The sequence below is a fragment of the Rhinopithecus roxellana genome, chromosome 8 (genome assembly GCF_007565055.1).
Source record: "Rhinopithecus roxellana isolate Shanxi Qingling chromosome 8, ASM756505v1, whole genome shotgun sequence".
Taxonomy (NCBI): Eukaryota; Metazoa; Chordata; class Mammalia; order Primates; family Cercopithecidae; genus Rhinopithecus; species Rhinopithecus roxellana.
In genome coordinates this window covers 15,236,525-15,258,145 of record NC_044556.1, presented here as the reverse complement: position 1 = coordinate 15,258,145, position 21,621 = coordinate 15,236,525, and the positions used below count along the sequence as shown (strand labels likewise).

General features: G+C 53.0%; 1 protein-coding gene and 1 long non-coding RNA gene across 3 annotated transcripts; one reads left to right on the top strand and one right to left on the bottom strand.

Moving 5' to 3' along the window:
- The first annotated feature begins 326 nt into the window (after nucleotides 1-326).
- On the top strand, nucleotides 327-10,521 carry LOC115899109. 2 transcript variants are annotated; one of them, XR_004058760.1, is made up of 3 exons: nucleotides 327-713; nucleotides 9,228-9,355; nucleotides 10,151-10,521. It is a non-coding gene; the product is annotated as an uncharacterized LOC115899109 (long non-coding RNA). The 2 variants fall into 2 exon arrangements; XR_004058759.1 differs by lacking the exon at nucleotides 10,151-10,521 and adding an exon at nucleotides 9,443-9,499.
- A 9-nt stretch (nucleotides 10,522-10,530) lies between these two features.
- MRPL4 (mitochondrial ribosomal protein L4) lies at nucleotides 10,531-19,280 on the bottom strand. Its single transcript, XM_010373780.2, has 9 exons — nucleotides 18,974-19,280; nucleotides 18,821-18,887; nucleotides 18,583-18,733; nucleotides 16,269-16,320; nucleotides 13,742-13,859; nucleotides 12,252-12,358; nucleotides 12,059-12,168; nucleotides 11,897-11,973; nucleotides 10,531-10,969 (listed from the first exon to the last, which is right to left on the bottom strand). The coding sequence occupies exons 1-9, from the start codon at nucleotides 19,028-19,030 to the stop codon at nucleotides 10,824-10,826; spliced, it is 885 nt and encodes a 294-aa protein (XP_010372082.1). The 5' UTR covers nucleotides 19,031-19,280; the 3' UTR covers nucleotides 10,531-10,823.
- Between the last annotated feature and the right edge of the window lie 2,341 nt (nucleotides 19,281-21,621).

Genomic DNA, 21,621 nt, shown 5'->3' with positions numbered 1-21,621 from the left:
TCTACACCGCGCTAAGCGGTTTATTAAGTACTGTTAAATACTGCCAGCTACCCCGGAGAGTGGGGACTGTTATTGTGTCCATTTCACAAAGCAGTAAACTGAGATTCGAGGCTGAGAAGGGATCCGAACTCAAGTCCTCTCTCTCCAGTTTACGCAGGCCTCTTTAATCGAGTGGATGAGCCCCTTGCCTGGGTGGGGGACTAGGAATCCTCCCCGGGCTCCCTCCACTGAGGGGTGCCCCTCCCCCTAGGGTCATGTCCCCACCCAGCTGACACGGGCATTTCTTAAGAAGCGGCCAGAGCAGAGCCAGGCACCTCCCGGCTACCGCGAACCGTGGGAGTGACGATGCGCGGTCTCATCACGTCCGGGGAAATCGGTGTCCTCTCTCTACGCCCGAGGGCACTCACACCCCCGCGGCCTCCTCGCTTCCCCTTTCGGCCTTGGCCGCGGGAGCGTCTTTACAGCTCCCAGAAAAAGGAAGGAAGCTGCGTGATCCCCACCGCCAAGCCCCTCCGCTGGCGTCCCAGGCTCCGCGGGGAAACTGAGGCAGCTAGCTTGGATCTTGACGAGGGAGGAGAGGGGGGCGCTCGAAACCCCTGCCTGTCGCTGGGAAACTGAGGCAGCAGCCCCCAGGCGCCGAGGCGAGGCAGGGAGAAGAGGCGCTCGAACCCCTTGCTGCAGCTGGGAAGCTAAGGCAGCCCCCAGGCTCCGAGGTGAGACAGTGAGAGGGGGCGCTCGAACCCCTGCCCTCCGCGCGAGGCTCGGGCAACCCAGGCGCGCGCACTAAATATGAGCGGGTGTTTGCTTGGCCACCGCCTGTGCGTGTGACCCCAAGACTCGACATCCACCACGTCGAGGCTGGGGACTCTGAAGTCTCCAAGCGCCGAGCCGCGCCGCCTAAGGCTTTCCTGTTGTGGGGCGCGCACGGCGTCGCCGTGGAGATCTCAGAGGGGCCAGGGAGGTCGCGCAGCAGAAGGGGAAGCGAAGGGGCCCGGGACGCGCAGGCCCTTCCTATCGGGGAAGGGGGCTGCGAGTCACTGGCCATCCAAAGACGCATATTTTCCCCGCCTCGGTCATTCCCAAGGAATTTCCACGGGGATATTTTTTTCTTGGGGGGCTGAGGGGTACTGAATTCCCGCCCCGGAACGGCCTGAGCAAAGTCACGGAGTGGGACCGGGGACGTCCCTGGTCCTCAGACGGCCTGGGAAAATCCTGCGCCACGGGTTCTTCCTCGGGCGGGTTCCACGGACTCTCGCCCTGGCCCGAGGTGCGCGGGCGGCGAGCTCCCCCGCGCGGCCCAAGTCCCACTTGCAGCCACAATGGCGCCGTTCTTTTCTCAACATGTGGCTCAATGTTTATTAAGCGCCTACTGTGTGCTTGGCATCCTTTCAGGTACTGGGGACGCAAGAATGAACAGAGTCAGACAAAAATCCGGCTGGGCACGGTGGCTCCCGCCTGTAATCCCAGCCTTTTGGGAGGCCGAGATGGGAGGATCCCTTGAGCCCAGGAGTTCAAGACCAGCCTGGGCAACATAGGGAGACCCTATCTTTACACAAAATACAAAAATTAGCCGAGTGTGGTGGTGCACCCCTGTAATTCCACCTACTTGGGAGGCTGAGGTAGGAGAATCTCTTGAACCCGGCAGGCGGAGGTTGCAGTAAGCCAAGATCCATGCACTGCACTCCAGCCTGGGTGACAGAGTGAGACTCTGCCTCAAAAAAAAAAAAAAAAAAAAAAGGAACATCCAGGAGACAAGTGTGGCTGGAGCAGGCTTAGCAAAGGAAGAGATTGGAGGAGAGGGGCAGGCAGGGAGATGACAGGGCAGATAGGTGAAAGTGCCTGTCACCTGGGGAGGACTTTGTTGTTTTGTCTGTTTCTGAACCCCAGTCTCATTCTGTCACCCAGGCTGGAGCACAGTGGTGTGATCTCGGCTCACTGCAACGTCTGCCTCCCAGGTTCAAGAGATTCTCCCTCCTCAGCCTACCGAGTAGCTGGTACTACAGGGGTGCGTCACCATGCCTAATTTTTGTATTTTTAGTAGAGACGAGGTTTCACCAGGTTGGTCTCTAGCTCCTGACCTCTGGTGATCCGCCCACCTTGGCCTCCCAAAGTGCTGGGATAACAGACTTGAGCCACCATGCCCGGCCAGGACTTTGGTTTTTATGCCCAGTGAGGTGGGAGCTATGGAGGGTTGTGAGCGGAGGAAGGACTTGCCCTGACTCAAGTGTTCACAGGGGCTCAGTTGAGGCTTCAAGAGCTGCAGCTAGGAAATGGGAGAGGTGGTGACTGTTGTAGTCCAGATGAATGATAATGGGGCCTGGACTGGGCAGTGTCCTTGGAGAAAGGGCTGAATTTGACATCCGTTTTGGAGACTGGGCCAACTGGAGGTGCTGGGACAAGGGGAATGACTCCTTGATCAGGGTCCAAGCGTTTTGGAGGATGGCGGGCCACTTTCTGACATGGGAGTGGGATGGCCATGGTGGGGGGCAGGCTGGCAGAGGGAGGAGGCACCTACCAGTCCTCTGCTCCTTTAAGCATTTTCTCAGGGAAAAGGGAAGCAGATATTCCCCAGACCTTTGCTTCTATCTCCAGGAAGGGCAGGGCTTCCTCCCGGGTGCCAGGCAGTCTCAGGCAGGCCAAAGAATGGCCTCAGACCAGAGGCTGCCCACCGAGGGCAGAAGCCATCCCATGGTGTCCCATGCAACCGCCTTGCATTTCCCTCAGCCTGTAATGCTCTTCCCTTCATCCCCAACAAGGCTGGCTCCTCCTGTCTTGTGGCCTGAGCTTTCTGCTAAAAGGATGTCCCCCTACTCCATCCTGAGCCACATCCTGGGCATTCCTTTACACTCACCTTAATATTCGAATTGCTGAACTCATCACTTGCTGAATTTCTTTTTTATTTTTTTGAGACAGAGTCTTGCTCTGTCACCCTGGCTAGAGTGCAGTGACATGATCTTGGCTTGCCACAACCCCTGCCTCCTAGGTTTAAGTGATTCTCCTGCCTCAGCCTCCCGAGTAGCTGGGATTACAGGCGTATGCCACCAGGCCTGGCTAATTTTTGTGTTTTTAGTAGAGACAGGGTTATACCATGTTGGCCAGCCTGGTCTCGAACTCCTCACTGCAAGCGATCCATCCACCTTGGCCTCCCAAAGGGCTGGGCTGGGATTACAGGCATGAGTCACTGCTCCCGGCCTATTTAGATTTTTTTTTTCTCTTTTTCTTTTCTTTCTTTTTTTTTTTTTTAGACAAAGTCTTGCTCTGTTGCCCAGACTGGAGTGCAGAGGTGTGATCTCGGCTCAGCTCACTGCAACCTCCCAGGTTCGAGAAATTCTTCTGCCTCAGCCTTCCAAGGAGCTGGGATTACAGGTGCCCACCACCATGCCTGGCTAATTTTTGTATTTTTTTTTTTTCTTCCGAGATGGAGTCTTGCTCTGGGACCCAGGCTGTAGTGCAGTGGCACGATCTCGGCTCACTGCAATCTCCACCTCCCAGGTTCAAGTGATTCTCCTGCCTTAGCCTCCCAAGTAGCTGGGACTACAGGCGCGTGTCACCATGCACAGCTAATTTTTTGTATTTTTAGTAGAGACAGAGTTTCACCGTGTTAGCCAGGATGGTCTTGATCTTCTGATCTCATGATTCGCCTGCCTCAGCCTCCCAAAGTGCTGGGATTACAGGTGTGAGTCACCGCACCCAACCAACTTTTGTATTTTTATTTTACTTTTTATTTTATTTATGTATATTTTTGCGACGCAGTCTTGCTCTGTCTGTCGCCCAGGCTGGAGTGCGGTGGTGTAATCTTGGCTCACTGCAACCTCCATTTCCCAGGTTCAAGCAATTCTTTTGCCTCAGCCTCCCAGGTAGCTGAGATTACAGGTATGCGCCACCACAACCAGCTAATTTTTGTATTTTTAGTAGAGACGAAGTTTTACCATGTTGGCCTCGCAGGTCTAGAACTCCTGACCTCAGGTGATCCGCCCGCCTTGGCCTCCACAAGGCGTGAGAGCCACTGTGCCTGGCAGACCTTATCTTTGATTACAGATTTCTTCTGGGGAATAGCTTAGTTTGTGGTTTTGTTTTTCAAAACTCTGCTTCAGCAAAGATGTGGGGGAAAAAAAAGGCTACGTAAACTCATCTGATTCCGGTTATAATGATGGAAGACAGCCACCAGGAAACTCTCCCGGAAGAATGGGCCGGATCAATAATCTGAGTGGTCCCAGTCCTCCTCCAATGGCCGATGAATGAGGGAGGTAAATATCTGTTCTAAGAAGCAGACAACTGGACATGCACATTCACAGCAGAGGGAAACCATTAAGAAGTAGAGGGAAGGTGGGGTGCAGTGGCTCACCCCTGTAATCCCAGCCTTTTGGGAGACCGAGGTGGGAAGATTACTTGAGGTCAGGAGTTCAAGACCAGCCTGGGCAACACAGTGAGAGCCCATCTGTACAAAAAAATAAATAAATAAAAAATAAAATAAAATTTAAGGCCGGGTGCAGTGGCTCACACCTGTAATCCCAGCACTTTGGGAGGCCAAAGCAGGCGAATCACCTGAGGTCAGGAGTTCGAGACCAACCCAGCCAACATGGTGAAACCCCGTCTCTACTAAAAATACAAAAATTAGCTGGGCATGGGGACGCACACCTGTAATCCCAGCTACTCGGGAAGCTGAGGCAGGAGAATTGCTTGAACCTGGGAAGCAGAGGTTTCAGTGAGTCAAAATCACGCCACTGGACTCCAACCTGGGCAACAGAGTGAGACTCTTGTCTCAAAAAAAAAAAAAAAAAAAAGAAAAATTAAAAAGTGGAGGGCTGATCATGCTGGACAAGCAGATAAAATGTGTATGTCTAAATAACAGTTGCTGACCAGGCAGCTGTCATCCCAGCACTTTGGGAGGCCGAGGTGGGTGGATCACTTGAGGTCAGGAGTTTGAGACCAGCCTGCCCAAACTGGTGAAACCTCATCTCTAGTAAAAATACAAAAATTAGCTGGTCATGGAGGCACAAGCCTGTAATCTCAGCTACTTGGGAGGCTGGGGCATGAGAATCTCTTGAACCCAGAGGTGGCAGAGAGCTGAGATCATGCCATTGTACTCCAGTCTGGGCAACAGAGCGAGATCCATCTCAAACAAATAAAACACACAAGGATTGCTCTGTCTTCACAAATGAATGAGGTCATGCTGGAAATTCCCTCTGCAGGGACTGGCCTGACACACATTCAGTTCTCTAAATAAATGCACACACTACAAAAAACTAGCCGGGCGAGGTGGCGGCGCCTGTAGTCCCAGCTACCCTGGAGGCTGAGGCAGGAGAATGGCGTGAACCCGGGAGGCGGAGCTTGCAGTGAGCTGAGATCCGGCCACAGCACTCCAGCTTGGGTGACAGAGCGAGACTCCGTCTCAAAAAAAAAAAAAAAATAAATAAATAAATAAATAAATAAATGCACACTTATCTCATTATAATTTTCGTGTAGTTAAGCATTAACAGTTTGTTGTTGTTGTTGTTGTTTTGTTTTGTTTTGAGATGAAGTCTCGGTCTGTCACCCAGGCTGGAGTGCAGTGGCGCAATCTTGGCTCACTGCAGCCTCCGCCTCCTGGGTTCACGCCATTCTCCTGCCTCAGCCTCCCGAGTAGCTGGGACTACAGGCGCCCGCCACCACGCCTGGCTAATTTTTTGTATTTTTAGTGCAGACGGAGCTTCAATATGTTAGACAGGATGGTCTTGATCTCCTGACCTCGTGATCCGCCCACCTCGGCCTCCCAAAGTGCTGGGATTACAGGCATGAGCCACCGTGCCCGGCCAACATTAACATAGTTTTAATAAATATTTTTTGGAGCCAGGCTCGGTGGCTCATGCCTGTAATCCCAGCACTTTGGGAGGCCGAGGTGGGTGGATCATGAGGTCAAGAGTTTGAGATCAGCCTGACCAACATGGTGAAACCCTGTCTTTACTAAAAATACAAAAATTAGCCGGGAGTGGTGGCGCGCGCCTATGATCCCAGCTACTCGGGAGGTTGAGGCAGGAGACGTGCTTGAACCGGGGAGGCAGAGATTGCAGTGAGCCGAGATTGCACCACTGCACTGCAGCCTGGGTGACAGAGCGAGACTCTGTCTCAAAACAACAACAACAACAAAAACAGGAAAACAAACAAACAAACAAAAGCTGTGTATTCTGTACTCTTCGTGTCACCTTCTCCAAATTCTGAAATACAGCTTCTTCTTTATTTATTTACTTATTTAGAGATGGAGTCTTGCTCGGTCGCCCAGGCTGGAATGCAGTGGCGCGATCTCACCTCGCTGCAACCTCCGCCTCCAGGGTTTAAGCGATTCTCCTGTCTCAGCCTCCCGTAGCTGAGATTACAGGCACCCGGCACCACGCCCAGCTAATTCTTTTGTATTTTTAGTAGAGCTGGGGTTTCACTGTGCTGGTCAGGCTGGTCTCAAACTCTTGACCTCAAGTGTTCCACCTGCCTCGGCCTTCCAAAGTGCTGGGATTACAGGCGTGAGCCACTGCTCCGAGCCACAAAAAAAGATTTTAAAAATAGAAAGGAGAGGGCCAGGCTCAGTGGCTCATGCCTGTAATCTCAGCACTTTGGGAGGCTGAGGCGGGTGGATCACCTGAGGTCAGGAATCCGAGACCAGCCTGACCAACAAACCCCATCTCTGCTAACAATACGAAATTAGCGAGGTATTGTGGTGCATGCCTGTAATCCCTGCTACTCCGGAGGCTGAGGCAGGAGAATTGCCTGAACCTGGGAGGCAGAGGTTGCGATTAGCCAAGATTGCGCCATTGCACTCCAGCCTGGGCAAGAAGAGCAAAACTCTGTCTGAAAAAAAAAAAAAAAAAAAATGAAAAAATAGGCCAGGTTCGGTGGCTCACGCTTGTAATCCCAGCACTTTGGGGGGCCAGAGTGGGTGGATCACCTGAGGTCAGGAGTTCGAGACCAGCCTGACCAATATGGTGAAACCTTGTCTCTACTAAAAACACAAAAATTAGCCAGGTGTAGTGGTGGGTGCCTGTAATCCCAGCTACTCTGGAGGCTGAGGCAGGAGAATCACTTGAACCCAGGAGGCGGAAGTTGCAAATGTGCTGAGTTCGAGCCACTGCACTCCAGCCTGGGCAAGAGAGTGAGACTCTGTCTGAAAAAAATAAAAAAATAAAAATAAATAAAAGAAAAAATGAAAAAAAAAAAAAGGAGAAATTTGGACACAGAAACAGACACATACCTACAGGGACAACATCATGTAAAGATGAAGGTGGAGACTGAAGCAGTGTGGCTACAAGCCAAGGAATGTCAAAGATTGTCAGCAAAGCAAACCGCCAGAAGCTAGGAGAGAGATCTGGAACAGACTCCCTTAGAAGGAGCTAACACTGTTCTTCATCTTGGATTTCCAACCTCCAGAAACAGGAGAGAATAAATTTCTGTTGACTAACCCCCTGCAACCGCCACAGTTTGTGGCACTCCTACAGCAGCCCTAACAAACTCGTATACCCCACCTATTTAATTAACTAACTAATTCATTAATTCCTTCATTCATTATTTATTTTTTTTCGAGATCAAGTCTTGCTCTGTCACCCAGGCTTGAGGGCAGTGGTGTGACCTCGGCTCACTGCAACCTTCGCATCCCAGGTTCAAGTGATTCTCCTGCCTCAGCCTCCCAAGTAGCTGGGATTATAGACACCTGCCACCATATCCCACCAATTTTTGTATTTTTAGTAGAGATGGGGTTTCACCATATTGGCCAGGCCTGTCTTGAACTCCTGTCCTCTAGTGATCCACCTGCTTTGGCCTCCCAAAGTGCTGGGATTACAGGCATGAGCCACTGCTCCCGGCCTATTTTTTATAGAGACGAGGTCTTGCTGTGTTGCCCAGGCTGGTCTCAAACTCCTGGCCACAGCCTTCCAAGTAGCTGGGACTGCAGGTGCATGCCACCATGTCCAACTATGCCAATTATTTTAAAGCACATTCTAGGCAGTGTATGATAGTTTTCTTTTTTCTTTTCTTTTCTTTTCTTTCTTCTTTTTTTTGAGACAGGGTCTTGATCTGTTGCCCAGGCTAGATTGCAGTGGTACGATCTCAGCTCACTGCAGCCTCCACCCCCAGGGCTCAAGCGATCCTCCTGCCTCAGCCTCCAAAGTAGCTGGGACCACAGGCACACCACCATACCCAGCTAACTGTTCTATTTTTAGTAGAGATAGGGTCTCACTATGTTGCTCAGGCTGGTCTCAAACTCCTGTGCTCAAGCGATCCTCCCGCCTCAACCTCCTAAAGTGCTGGGTTTACAGGCATGAGCCACCAGGCCCGTCTGTATCATTTTTTTCCTGATGCCTGTTTTTATCCTCAATCTGGCTGAGGGATTCCGGTGTGGGGGAATACGTTCTGACCCATTTCTTTTGAAAATCTGTCTGGGCAGCAGTTGGTCTCACCATGTTTCCTGACAGGTATGACGCAGACTGAACCACATTTATACTCCTGGCTGCAACTCTCCAGGCTGGACCAGGCACTGTCAGGCCAACAGCTGGGTGTTACTCTAGGCCTTGATGCCCCAACAAGACTGGCAAGAGGAACAGTAGTGAGGCGGCATTTTCTGCTGAGCTTTGGCATGCCTTTAACTGTGTGTGTGTGTGTGCTTTTTTTTTTTTTTAGACAGAGTCTTGCTCTGTCGCCAGGCTGGAGTGCGGTGGTGCGGTCTTGGCTCCTGCAACCTCCGCCTCCTGGGTTCAAGTGATTCTCCTGCCTCAGCCTCCTGAGTAGCTGGGACTACAGGCACCTGCCACCACGCCCAGCTAATGTTTTGTATTTTTAGTAGAGACTGGGTTTCACCATGTTGGCCAGGATGGTCTTGATCTCTTGACCTCGTGATCCACCCACCTAGGCCTCCCAAAGCGCTGGGATTATAGGCGTGAGCCACTGCACCTGGCCTTAACTGTTGTTGTTTTTTTTTGTTGTTGTTGTTTTTGAGACTGAGTCTCACTCTGTCGCCCAGGCTGGAGTGTAGTGGCGCGATCTTGGCTCACTGCAAGCTCTGCCTCCCGGGTTCACGCCATTCTCCTGCCTCAACCTCCTGAGTAGCTGGGACTACAGGTGCCCGCCACCACGACCGGCTAATTTTTTGTATTTTTAGTACAGACAGGGTTTTACCATGTTAGCCGGGATGGTCTCGATCTCCTGACCTCGTGATCCACCAGCCTCAGTCTCCAACGGGTTTTAATAGCTTTTTCTTTTTTATTTAGTCAAATCTGCTGCTTCAAGGATGAAAGTCTATGTCCGCTAAGGGTGTTTGGAGAATGTGTTGCAACCTCTGAAGGCGATCCCAAGAGAGCCATTCCAGAGATGTTTTCAGCCAGGGGTGGCCCAGCAGGTAGGGATGGTTGTGTGGCTGCTTCGCCTGGCCAGGCCCACACAGGCAGAAGGCAGTCCTGATTGACTTTATTTTCTTTATTTATAGATGGAGTCTTGCTCTGTCGTCCAGGCTGGAGCACAGTGGCGCTATCTTGGCTCACTGCAACCTCTGCCTCCTGGATTCAAGTAATTCTCCTGCCTCAGCCTCCTGAGTAGCTGGGATTACAGGCGCCCGCCACCACTCCCGGCTTGGCCAGGGTGGTCTCAAACTCCTGACCTCCGGTGATCTGCCTGGCTCAGCCTCCCAAAGTTCTGGGATTATAGGCATGAGTCACCGCACCCAGCTGGTTGACTTTAAATAAATCGATCACATTGTCTACATTATAGTCTGTTAAGAAAAATTAACTTGGCAGGCAAACAACCTCAGCAAAATCAAAAATTGGGATGCTGTGTTTTTTTTTTAAGACAGTGTCTCACTTTGTCACCCATGCTGGAGTGTGGTGGCTCAATCTCTGCTCACTGCAACCTCTGCTTCCTGGGCTCAGGTTATCCTCCCACCTCAGCCTCCCAAGTAGCTGGGACCACAGGTAGACACCAACATGCCCACTTAATTTTTGTATTTTTTGCAGAGACAGGGTTTCACCATGTTGCCCAGGCTGGTCTGGAACCCCTGGGCTCAAGCGATCCTCCCACCTTGACCTCCCAAAGTGCTAAAAGTTACAGGTGCGAGTCACCACGCCCAGCTGGTGTTTTTAAACATGTGCTTATCTGCTCACTTACAGCGAGACATTTACTTTTCTGACTGTGCTTACAGGAAATCACTCTGAAAACTCAGGTTTACACATGACATCTACTTGTATAATCAAGCACACACTCTCAGGCTGCATGAAGTACTGTTGCAGACAGGACTGCAAACACTCTCAGGGGTGGGAATGGCTGGCAGCAGTGCTCAGGAGAAGGATGTGGCGGGAGTCAGCTCCTAGGCAGTGCCGGCGCCCACGCACCTGTGAGCTCCGGGAGTCTCACTCACTGGGTAAGTGAATTCTTGTAATTTCCACAAACAGCCCTGGGGTTCCCTTAAACCAGATTGCGAGCCTCTTGAGATGGCGGATCCTCAGCGGTGCCCAGAACCCGGGAAGGAGCCCAATGTGCCCAATGCAGTTATTAAAAATGACACTGAGAAGTAGTTATCTGTTTATCCTCCTTGATTCAAAAATACAATTTATTTTAAAAACAAAAAGAGAGAATGGCTGCAGGAGCCCGTCTGGGCTCTCTGTGGAGTCGCCCCTTCCCAATGGCGATGGCCGCTCCCTGTGGCCTCAGCTTCCTCCCTGGAATGAGGGGGTCCAGGTGGCACCGTCCTCGAAGGGTGGGCGTGGGCCTGAGGCTCCCAAGTCAGCCACGGGCTCTGCCTGGCTCAGAAGAGGTGCTTCACATCACGAGTGGTACGGGGTGGCCACCGGGCCCTGCGTAGCGTGGGGTGGGGGTCAGGGGAAGTTGCTGTAGGGCAGGCTGAAGGGGTAGAGGGGTTTGTAACGCGAGTCCTGCCAGAGCAGCTTGTCCTCCAGGAAGGCGATGGTGGGCAGCGTCAGGACCAGGGTCTGGTGCTTGAGCATGCTGTGCACATTTAGGCCTGGGGACGGGGTGGGGGACGGTCAGGGTGGGGCTGCCTCTCTCCTCATCCCCCCCACATCAGAGTCCCTTTGTGCTTACAGAAAAGAGACCTTCACTGTGGTCTAGTGTGACTTTGTGAGCCCAGCAGCCCGGGGCCAGACCCTGCCCGGCCGCTTGTTGCCTGTAAGCCTCTGGCCAAGGAGCTGCTCCCAGATCATCTGCTGGCGAGTCCCTCGGAATGCCAGGCTTGGCCCTGTGCCTAGCTGGACTCCTGGCTCCCATTCCGGTGAGGGAGACCCAGGGCAAACGACGGGAGGGCAGGGAAGTGACGGGGCGGGTCATGCAGGGCCTGATGTGCCTGAGGACTTGGGCTTTCATCCTGAGAGAGGTGGGAAAGCCGGCGAGGGCTGTGGGTTGAGGGACAGGACCTGACTCAGGCTCACGTCGCCATCTGGTGGCTGTGAAAGGAACAGACTGTGGCTTTGGCAGAGGTGACCTTGGAGCCTTTTTTTTTTTTTTTTTTTTTTTTTTTGAGGCAAGAGTCTCGCTCTCTCCCCCAGGTTTGGGTGCAGTGGTGCGATCATGACTCACAGAAGCCTCGGCCCCCTGAGCTCAAGCTATCCGCCTAGCTCAGCCCCCTGAGTAGCTGGGACTACAGGTGCACACCACCATGCCTAACTTTTTTATTTTTAGTACAGGTGGGAGCCTCACTATATTGGCCAGACTGCCTTGGCCTCCCAAAGTACTGGGATTACAAGCGTGAGCCACCATCCCCAGCCAAGCACTTCTTTAGGAAAGATTATTGCTTTGGGCAAGCTGAGGGTTGGGTCGGGGCGCGTGGTCACTGCCCAAGGCCACTCAGCGACCAGAGGCAGGATTTGAACCGCTGTGATTCTAACAGTGGAGACTGCACGTGCACACTCTGAGGGCCTGGGCCTTTGCTCACCAACAGCCGGGATCAGGTTGAAGGTCTTGAGCCTAGAGGTGGCCTCCACGATGCTCTGTGGCATCTCCTCGTATGTCCTGTAAGAGAGGACAGGGAGCGGGGGTTGAACCCTCAGAGTACAGAGCTCACGCCCCCTGCCCCTGCTCTGCCCTGTGTCCTCACAAGTCCACGAGGAGCACGGAGTCCCCCCAGCGGCGGTAGCGCGCCAGCTCTGTCAGGTACTGTGGGTCTCCGGTGGGCAGCTCTAGGGAGTCCATAATATGCAGGTCATCCTGGTGAAAGGAAAGGATGGTTTGAGCCTTGGGTCCAGAGCAGCCCCACCTCTAGCAGCTGTCTGGGCCCCCCATGGCTATACCTGGGCCAGTTTGACGCTCAGTGCCACTTTGAGGCCCAGGGCCCGCACCTTCATGGGCAGCATGTAGTAGTAACTCGTGGGGCCCCGGGGGCCATGGGCAACACCTCCTGTGGGGACAGAGGCGTGTGAGCAGGTAGGGGCCACTGCAGAGCCTGGAGGTCAGCAATCTGCTGCAGTGGCTGGCATGGGGTGACAGAAGAGAGGGGGCACTGCCAGGAATCAGGCAGAGAGGGTGGGGCCTCAGGGGAGGCTGGATCAGGGACAGCATGGGACCAGTGACTTTGCTTCACTGGGCTTCAGTTTCCCCAGCTGTCACACTCTGCGACAGGGCTGGCGAAGGTGGCTCACACCAGCACTTTGGGAGGCTGAGGACAGAGATCAGGAGCTCAAGGCTGCAGTGAGCTATGATTGTGCCACTGCACTACAGCCTGGGCAATACAGTGAGATCCTGCCTCAAAAGCAAACAATAGAAAAAACAAACCACCTTTAGATCGGACAGTTCCTGCCTCATAGGCCACCAGGAGTTACGGTGTGGATTCCGTAGAGTGGCTAGAGGGTGAACTTAACTCAAGCACAGCTGTTAATGCTGAAATTATCAGGAGGTTTGAACTTTCAGGTCTAGGGGGAGAGGGAGGCATCAGGCACACTTTCCAGTGGAGCAAGCAGTATGATTTCGGAGCAATAACAGTTGGGGAGACCCCTGCAAGCACCATGTGTTGGTGTCCGCCCTCGCCTGGGCCTTGGAAATGCAGCAGAGAAGACGACAGACATGGTCCCTGCCCTCACGCCATTCACATTCCGGCAGGGCAGAAAAGAGGCTCAGCTGTAGAAGAAATCAGGGTAGCCCCGGGGGATGTGGAAGGAAAGGACATCAAGGGGGGCTTCCTAGAGGAGGTGTGGCCCAGAACCCTGAAAGGTGAGGACAGCTGGCCGGGTAAACAGGTGACGGGGTGGCTGGCACCACCCTGAATCATCTTGTTAGCATCCAAGAAAATAAAAAGTTAAAAACAAACCAACAACTACAACCAAAAAAAAAAGAGTCATCTCTGCCTGGTCAGAGAGGGAAAGGAGGGGATGAGGGGGCAAGGTGTGCAGCCACCAGGGCCCACGATGACAAGGTCAGGAGTTCAGGTTCCACGCAAAGGCTGAGGGAGGTGGGAGATTTAGGAAGAGCTCTCCGGGTGCTGTGGGAAGTGTGAGTCAGGAGAGGGTGACGGGAGGTAGGGTCAAGAGGGGCTGTGGCCACGGGCTGAAGAGGGAGGGCATGCGAGAAGGAGGAGTGGATGGCTCCCAGATCTCTGTCCCCCAACATGGGTAGTGAGGTCCAAGGACCTCAGTTCCAATGTCACCAGCCCAGTGGTCCCATGAGGTGGAGGGAACAGGGCTGACACAATACCACGCCAGATGTGTGCAGCTGTGTGTGAGTAAACACCCAGGTCCCTCCCTGCCCCCCTACCCCTCCCCGCCCCCTCCACCCTGTCCCCAGTTACCTCCTCGCCAGAGTGGAGAGCGGATGCTGCCATGCCGGGCCCGCCCGGTGCCTTTCTGTGGCCAAGGCTTCCGGCCACCACCTCGTACCTCGGCCCTCGTCTTGGTCTTGGCATAGCTCTGGAGGCACAAAGTGAGGAGGGGGTCAGGTCCACGAGGCAAGGGTCAGGGAGCCGGGCAGATCAGTCCTGCCATGGGGAAGTCAGGCAGGAGGCACCATGATGATGGGCTCTCTCAGGCCAAGCACAAGCAAGGGGGAGGGTAAAGAAGTCAGAGCTCCGGCCGGGCGCGGTGGCTCAAGCCTGTAATCCCAGCACTTTGGGAGGCCGAGACGGGCGGATCACGAGGTCAGGAGATCGAGACCATCCTGGCTAACACGGTGAAACCCCGTCTCTACTAAAAATACAAAAACTAGCCGGGCGAAGTGGCGGGCGCCTGTAGTCCCAGCTACTCGGGAGGCTGAGGCAGGAGAATGGCGTAAACTCGGGAGGCGGAGCTTGCAGTGAGCTGAGATCTGGCCACTGCACTCCAGTCCGGGCGACAGAGCGAGACTCCGCCTCAAAAAAAAAAAAAAAAAAAAAAAAAAAAAAAAAGAAGTCAGAGCTCCTGCCCCATGCCATCCTCACAAAGGCAGGGGCTCTGCCACCGGGCATGCAGGGGGTGCTCGGTATTTTCTGAACTATTGATTTTTTTTTTTTTTTTGAGACAGTCTCACTCTGTCACCCAGGCTGTGGAGTGCAAGTGGTGCGACCTCGGCTCACTGCAACCTCTGATTTCTGGATTCAAGCGATTCTCCGGCCTCAGCCTCCCAAGTAGCTGAGATTACAGGTGCCCGTCACCATGCCAGGCTAATTTTTTTTTTTGAGATGGAGTCTTGCTGTGTCACCCAGGCCGGAGTGCAGTGGTGTGATCTCGGCTCACTGCAATCTCCGCTTCCTGGGTTTAAGCAATTCTGTCTCAGCCTCCAGAGTAGCTCGGACGACAGGCGCCCGCCACCACGCCCAACTAATATTTGTATTTTTAGTTATTAGTAAATACTAATATTTAGTATTTTTAGTAGAGATGGGGTTTCACCATATTGATCAGGCTGGTCTCGAACTCCTGACCTTGTGATCTGCCCGCCTCGGTCTCCCAAAGTACTGGGATTACAGGTGTGAGCCACCATGCCTGCCCCCGGCTAATTTTTTGTATTTTCTGTAGAGATGGGGTTTTGCCACATTGACTAGGCTGTTCTGGAACTCCCGGCCTCAACTGATCCACCTGCCTTGGCCTCCCAAAGTGCTGGGATTACAGGTGTGAGCCACTGTGCCGGCCTATTTTTTGAACAATTTTAATGTGGTTGTAGCTGCAAGGAGGGAGTAACACAGACAGGGAGAATCAGGAAAGTGGAGCAGGGCAAGGAAATGAGGAAGAGCTTGGAATAGCAGACTGATGACTTTATTCCTAGGGTGATGGGGAGCCAGGGAAGGTGTGAACAGGGGAAGGACTGGCCAGACCTCTGGGGTGGATGGATGAGACCCCAACTGGTAATGGATTCTTCAATGTTCTTGGCATAAAACCCAGACTCCTCCCCACTGCTCCCACTGGCCTCTGTGGCAACACTGGGTTCCTTGTGGTCCCTGCCACGGGGCCTTTGCACGCCCCGTTCCTGTTATCTCCACCCTAGCCCCACTGACTCTTTGATCTGGTTAGCTTCTACAGTAGACCCAAGGTTGAACATCCCGTTCTCTGGGACATGCTCATAATTACACATTATGTATGAACATCCGACTCACCTTCACTTCTCCCATGACACTGTGACCTTCATTAGAATAGGAACTTCGCCCATCTTTTTTTGGGGGGTTGTGGGGGAAGGGGTAGAGACTGGGTCTTGCTGTTTCCCAGGCTGGTCTTTCCTGGTCCCAAGCAACCCACCCACCTCAGCCTCCACTGCTGGGATTACAGGCCTGAGCCACTGGACCCAGCCCAACCTTGCCTATTTTGTCCTTGTGGTCCCTGCTATATCCTCTCACCCACCACAATGCCCACATCAGTGAGTGATCAGAAAACAACTGAAAATGAGCTGGGCATGGCGGCTCACACCCGTAATCCCAGCACTTTGGGAGGCTGAGGCAGGTACGTTCCTTGAGGTCAGGAGTTTGAGACCAGCCTGGCCAACATGGTGAAACTCCGTCTCTACTAAAAATACAAAAATTAGCCCACATGGTGGCACACACCTGTAATCCCAGCTACTCAGGAGGCAGAGGCAGGGGAATCACTTGAACCCAGGAAGCGGAGGTTGCAGTGAACTGAGATCGTGCCACTGCACTCCAGCCTGGGTGACATAGTGAGACTCCATCTCCATCTCAAAAAAAAAAAAAAAAAAAAGAGAACTAAAAATGGACCCATCAGTGAGTGGCTCAGGAAACAGATGAGGCCCCAGCCGAGCAGTCCGGAGAAAACCCAGCGATGGGCTTCCTCTGGGTCCCGTCCCCAGCCTCCCCCAGGAAGCTCCTCCTTCCTGCCACCTTGCTCCATTTAGGCACTCACAATTCTTTTGAAGTTCTTCTGCCACATGGCAACCTGGTGGAGGATGTCCAGCCTGCAGGGAGGAAGGACACATGAGAAGCCCAGTTCTGCTTCCAAAGCCCCCACCTCCAATATAGGAAAACCCAGGATTCTCCCTTCCGCCTCCAGGGCCCTGTGTGATTGGCTTCTGGCCCTCACTGACCCCATCTTGAAATCCTGCCTCAAGGCCTTGGCACTTGCTCTTCCCTCTGTCTGAAACATTCTTCTGGATGGTTCCTTCTCAGCCTACAGGTGTCAGCCCTGATAACTGCTGAGAGGTGCCTCCTAAAGAAAGAGCCACCCTGACCAGGTGCAGTGGCTCATGCCTGTAATCCTGGCACTTTGGGAGGCCAAGGCAGGTGGATCACTTGTGGCCATGAGTTTAAGACCAGCCTGGGCAACATGGAGAAGCAATGTCTCTCCAAAATATACAAAAATTAGCTGGGCACAGTGGTACATATCTGTCATTCCAGCTACTTGGGAGGCTGAGGCATGAGAATTACTAGAACCCAGGAGGCAGAGGTTGAAGTGAGCCGAGAGCGAGCGTGCCACTGCACTCCAGCCTGGGCGACAAGAACCAAACTTTGTCTCAAAAAAAAAACAAAAAAACAAAAAAACAAAAAAACACGCCACCCCTTCTTCCTTGTTTTTCCTACCATTACTTTTTTCCTGCTATTACAGTTGACTTATTGCCACCTTCTTTGGGGACTGGTTTGCCTCTCTAGTTCTATACCATTCCATACAGTCACCTACTCAACATCTGAAACGTGCCCAGTGCTCCTTGCTAAAATGTGATTTTGACATAGTTTTAAATACAGGTATTTAAATGTATTTACATTATTGAAATCAATTTCACCTTTTTTTTTTTTTTTTTTTTTTTTTAGACGGAGTCTCGCTCTATCGCAGGGGCTGGAGTGCAGTGGTGCAGTGGCCGGATCTCAGCTCACTGCAAGCTCCGCCTCCCGGGTTCCCGCCACTCGCCTGCCTCAGCCTCCGGAGTAGCTGGGACTACAGGCGCCCGCCGCCTCACCTGACTAGATTTTTGTATTTTTTTGGTAGAGACGGGGTTTCACCGTGTTAGCCAGGATGGTCTCGATCTCCTGACCTCGTGATCCGCCGGTCTTGGCCTCCCAAAGTGCTGGGATTACAGGCTTGAGCCACCGCGCCCGGCCCACCTGTTTTTTGTTTATATTTTTGTTTTGTTTTTTTTTTGAGATGGAGTCCATCTCTGTTGCCCAAGCTGGAGAGCAGTGGTATGATCTCGGCTCACTGCAACCTCCATCTCCCCGGGGCCCAAGTGATTCTCATGCCTCAGCCTCCCGAGTAGCTGGGACTACAGGCTTGCACTACCATGTCAGGCTAATGTTTGTATTTTTAGTAGAGACGGGCTTTCACCATATTGGCCAGGCTGGTCTCCAACTCCTGGCTTCAAGTGATCCGCCCGCCTCGGCCTCCCAATGTGCTGGGATCACAGATGTGAGCCACAGGCAGCCCCTACATTTTTTCCTTTTTCTTTTTGAGACGGAGTCTCGCTTTGTCGTCCAGGATGGAGTGCAGTGGCACGACCTTGGCTCACTGCAAGCTCCGCCTCCGGGTTCACGCCATTTTCCTGCCTCAGTCTCCCGAGTAGCTGGCACTACAGGTGACCGCCACCACACCCGGCTAATTTCTTTTTTGTATTTTTAGTAGAGACAGGGTTTCACCGTGTTAGCCAGGATGGTCTCGATCTCCTGACCTCGTGATCCGCCCGTCTCGGCCTCCTAAAGTGCTAGAATTACAGGCGTGAGCCACCGCGCCCAGCATGGCCCCTACATTTTCTTAGAGATGTTATGAACAGCAGGTTAACTTAAAATGCAAACAGCCTCTTCCAGGCACCTAGGAATGGTTTAGTCTCTTTAGTGCTCTTATTTGCAAAAAACAGTTAACAAAGATTATCAGCATTTCTATAAAACTTATTATGTGCCAGAATTAAGTCATTTACTCATCACAGCAACCTCCCGAGCGCTGACAAAATAGGGACACTGAGGCACAAGAAGTGAAGGCAGGATTTGAACCTAATACGTCGGGCTCCAGAGTTCTGTCTCCCTAACCCTTAGAAGATGTCACCTCTCAGGCTTCAATCTCACACAGCGCTACAGAAGGGGAAACTGTCATCATCCCCATTTGACAGGTGAAGAAAAGGAGGCTGTAGAAATCCAGCACTTTTCCAACGGTACAAGCCCAAAGTCATCCTGACTCCTGAACTTCCGCTCTTCATCCCTCCGCCACTCAGTTCACCATTACAGTCCTCGCTCACCTGGGCGCGGTGGCGAAAACATCGGGGTGCAGGTCAGCCAGGCCCACGCGCTCCTGCTCGAAGCCTCGCAAGGACTCGACCCAGGCCTGCACCGGGCGTCGATGAGCGGGTACTGGGAGCTCGACTTTGCGCAGCACGGGCTCCGGGAGACCTGGAGCGACGGCGGGGGTCAGGGGTTAGGGTCAAGGGTCACACCTCTCTGTCGCTGCCCCTCCTGGAGCCACCCCGCTTGCCTTACCCTCGCTCGCCACCTGCTCCGGGTTCTCGGTAGGATGCGCTGCCTCTTCCGCCAGCGAACTCAAGCCCTGCAAGGGGTGGACGAAAGTGAGAGACGACCCCTGGACACCCCCAAATTTCATCCTTCGACCATGCCTCCAGCCCCTGGCCTCACCCTGCAGCCCGTAGGCCGAAGCCAGGCGCGCGCCCCGGCCCGGACCAACTGCAACATCGCCTCGCAGCCTCCCACGCCGCGGGAGGTCAAGGCCACTGGAGCCTCGCGCGGCGCCGATGGATGACGTCACACACGCGACGCCGCCCGACCCCCCGCGGCTCACCCCTGGAAAGCGGGGTGTGCAAAACCGAAGATGGAGGGGGTCCGACCTGGCGTGCTCAGACCTCCACCCCAGGACTAATCCCCAGACCCAATTTTCACTCTTGCCTCAAGGACCCCCCCACAACACTAGGTAACCGGACCTCACAGCAAGAAGCCCCAGCTTCCGTAGGCCTCGCCTACTTTGGGGCCCGCCTCCTACGAGCGGTGCAGGAATTCAGCCAATGAGACCTTTCTGGCCCAATTCAGCCAATGACCGCTAAGCCTGAAGGAGCGGCCCCCGCCCATAAGTGGGCAGTTCTGGAGTGAGCAACTAAAGAATACAACCAATAACGCTTAAGCTTTTACTGTTGGTCCCGCCCACCGGGCCACGCCTTCATTCCGCCTCCAAGGCTCTTGGAGATGGTTTTTACTTTATCCAGTTAATGTCGTTTTTTTAAAATTTGTTTAAAGGAAGAAGGTTTGGGCCTGCCAGACCATGCCTCCCAGTTTAGATTCCCCACGGCAGGGCTATGTCCCCCCGAAACCCCTCAGATTAGTTATTTGTGTCCCCTACCCCCTAGACCAGGGTCCTGTACACTCTCAGACTTTCTAGGGCTCTCCAAGGACAGAACAAAAGTGGGGAGTCCACAGATCCTGGACTGCCTCCCTTGTCACCACCTAACAAATCCGAATGTTCATTTTTAGTTTCTTTGTTTTGGTTTTTAGAGACAAGGTCTTGCTCTGTCGCCCAGGCTGGAGTGCAATGGGCGAGAACATGGCTCACTGAAGCCTGGACCTGCAGAGCTCAAGGGATCCTCCTGCCTCAGTCTCCCGAGTAGCTGGTCTACAGGTGCGCACGCCCGGCTAATTTTTGTACTGTATTTTTTTTTATTTTGTATTTGTATTTTGAGACGGAGTATCGCTCTGTCGCCCAGGACGGAGTGCAGTGGTGCGATCTCTGCCTCCCGGGTTCAAGCGATTCCCTGCCTCAGCTTACGGAGTAGCTGAGACTCCGGGCGCCCGTCACCACGCCCGGCTAATTTTTTGTATTTTTAGTAGAGATGGGGTTTCACCGTGTTAACCAGGATGGTTTCATTCTCCTGACCTTATGATCCGCCCGCCTTGGCCTCCCAAAGTGCTGGGATTACAGGCGTGAGCGCCCGGCCCTAATTTTCGTATTTTTATTAGAGACAGGGTTGCACCATGTTGGCCAGGCCGGTCTTGAACTCCTGACCTCAGGTGATCCAACCGCCTCGGCCTCCCAAAGTGCTGGGATTACAGGCCTGAGCCACCGCGCCCGGCCTAATTTGTGTGTGTGTGTGTGTGTGTGTGTGTGTGTGTGTGTGTGTGTTTGTAGAGATGGCGGGGGGTGGGTCTCCCAATGTTGCCCAGGCACGTCTTGAACTCCTGGGCTCAAGCAATTCTCCCGCATTGGTCCCCCAAAGTGCTGGGATTACAGGCATGAGCTACCGCCGTGGCCCACCCATTTTCAGATTCTTTTTTTTTTTTTTTTTTTTTTTTGGCATGAGCCACCGCACCTGGTCTCTACCAAAAATTTAAAAATTAGCTAGGTGTGATGGTATATGCCTGTGGTCCCAGCTAATGAGGAGGCTAAGGCAGAAGGATCACCTGAACCCAAGAGATTTAGGCTGCAGTGAGCCATGTTCATGCCACTGTACTCCAACCAGAGTGATGGAGTAAGATCCTGTCTCAAAAAAAAAAAAAAAAAAAAATGTGGCTGGGTGCGGTGGCTCACGCCTGTAATCCCAGCACTTTGGGAGGCCAAGGTGGGCGAATCACGAGGTCAGGAGTTCGAGACCAGCCTGGCCAACATGGTGAAACCTTGTCTCTACTAAAAATACAAAAAATTAGCTGGGCGTAGTGGCGAGCGCCTGTAATCCCAGCTACTCAGGAAGCTGACTCAGGAGAATCACTTGAACCCGGGAGGCAGAGGTTGCAGTGGGCCGAGATCCCGCACCGCACTCCAGCCGTGTGATGTGAGCCACCGCTCCTGGCCAGTATAGTGTATTTCATTGTGTATTTTATCCCTGCAAAAATAACTGAATACAGCTGGGTGTGGTGGCTCACGCCTGTAATCCCAGCACTTTGGGAGGCCGAGGTGGGTGGATCACCTGAGGTCAGGGGTTCGAAAACCATCCTGGCCAATATGGCAAAACCCCATCTCTACTAAAAATACAAAATTAGCCGAGCATGGTGGCGTGTGCCTGTAATCCCAGCTACTTGGGAGGCTGAGGCAAGAGAATTGCTTGAACTTGGGAGGCGGAGGTTGCAGTGAGCTGATATCGCACCATTGCACTCCAGCCTGGGCAGCAAGAGTGAAACTCCGTCTCAAAATAAATAAATAAATAACTGTGGATGCATGTTTAAGACTCTATGTATTTTGCAATTTTAAAGGGTCTTTTAATCCTTTATTTTGTTGCTGTTGTTTTTGAGACAGGATCTCACCCAGTTACCAGTCTGTAGTGCAGTGTAACAATTATAGTTCA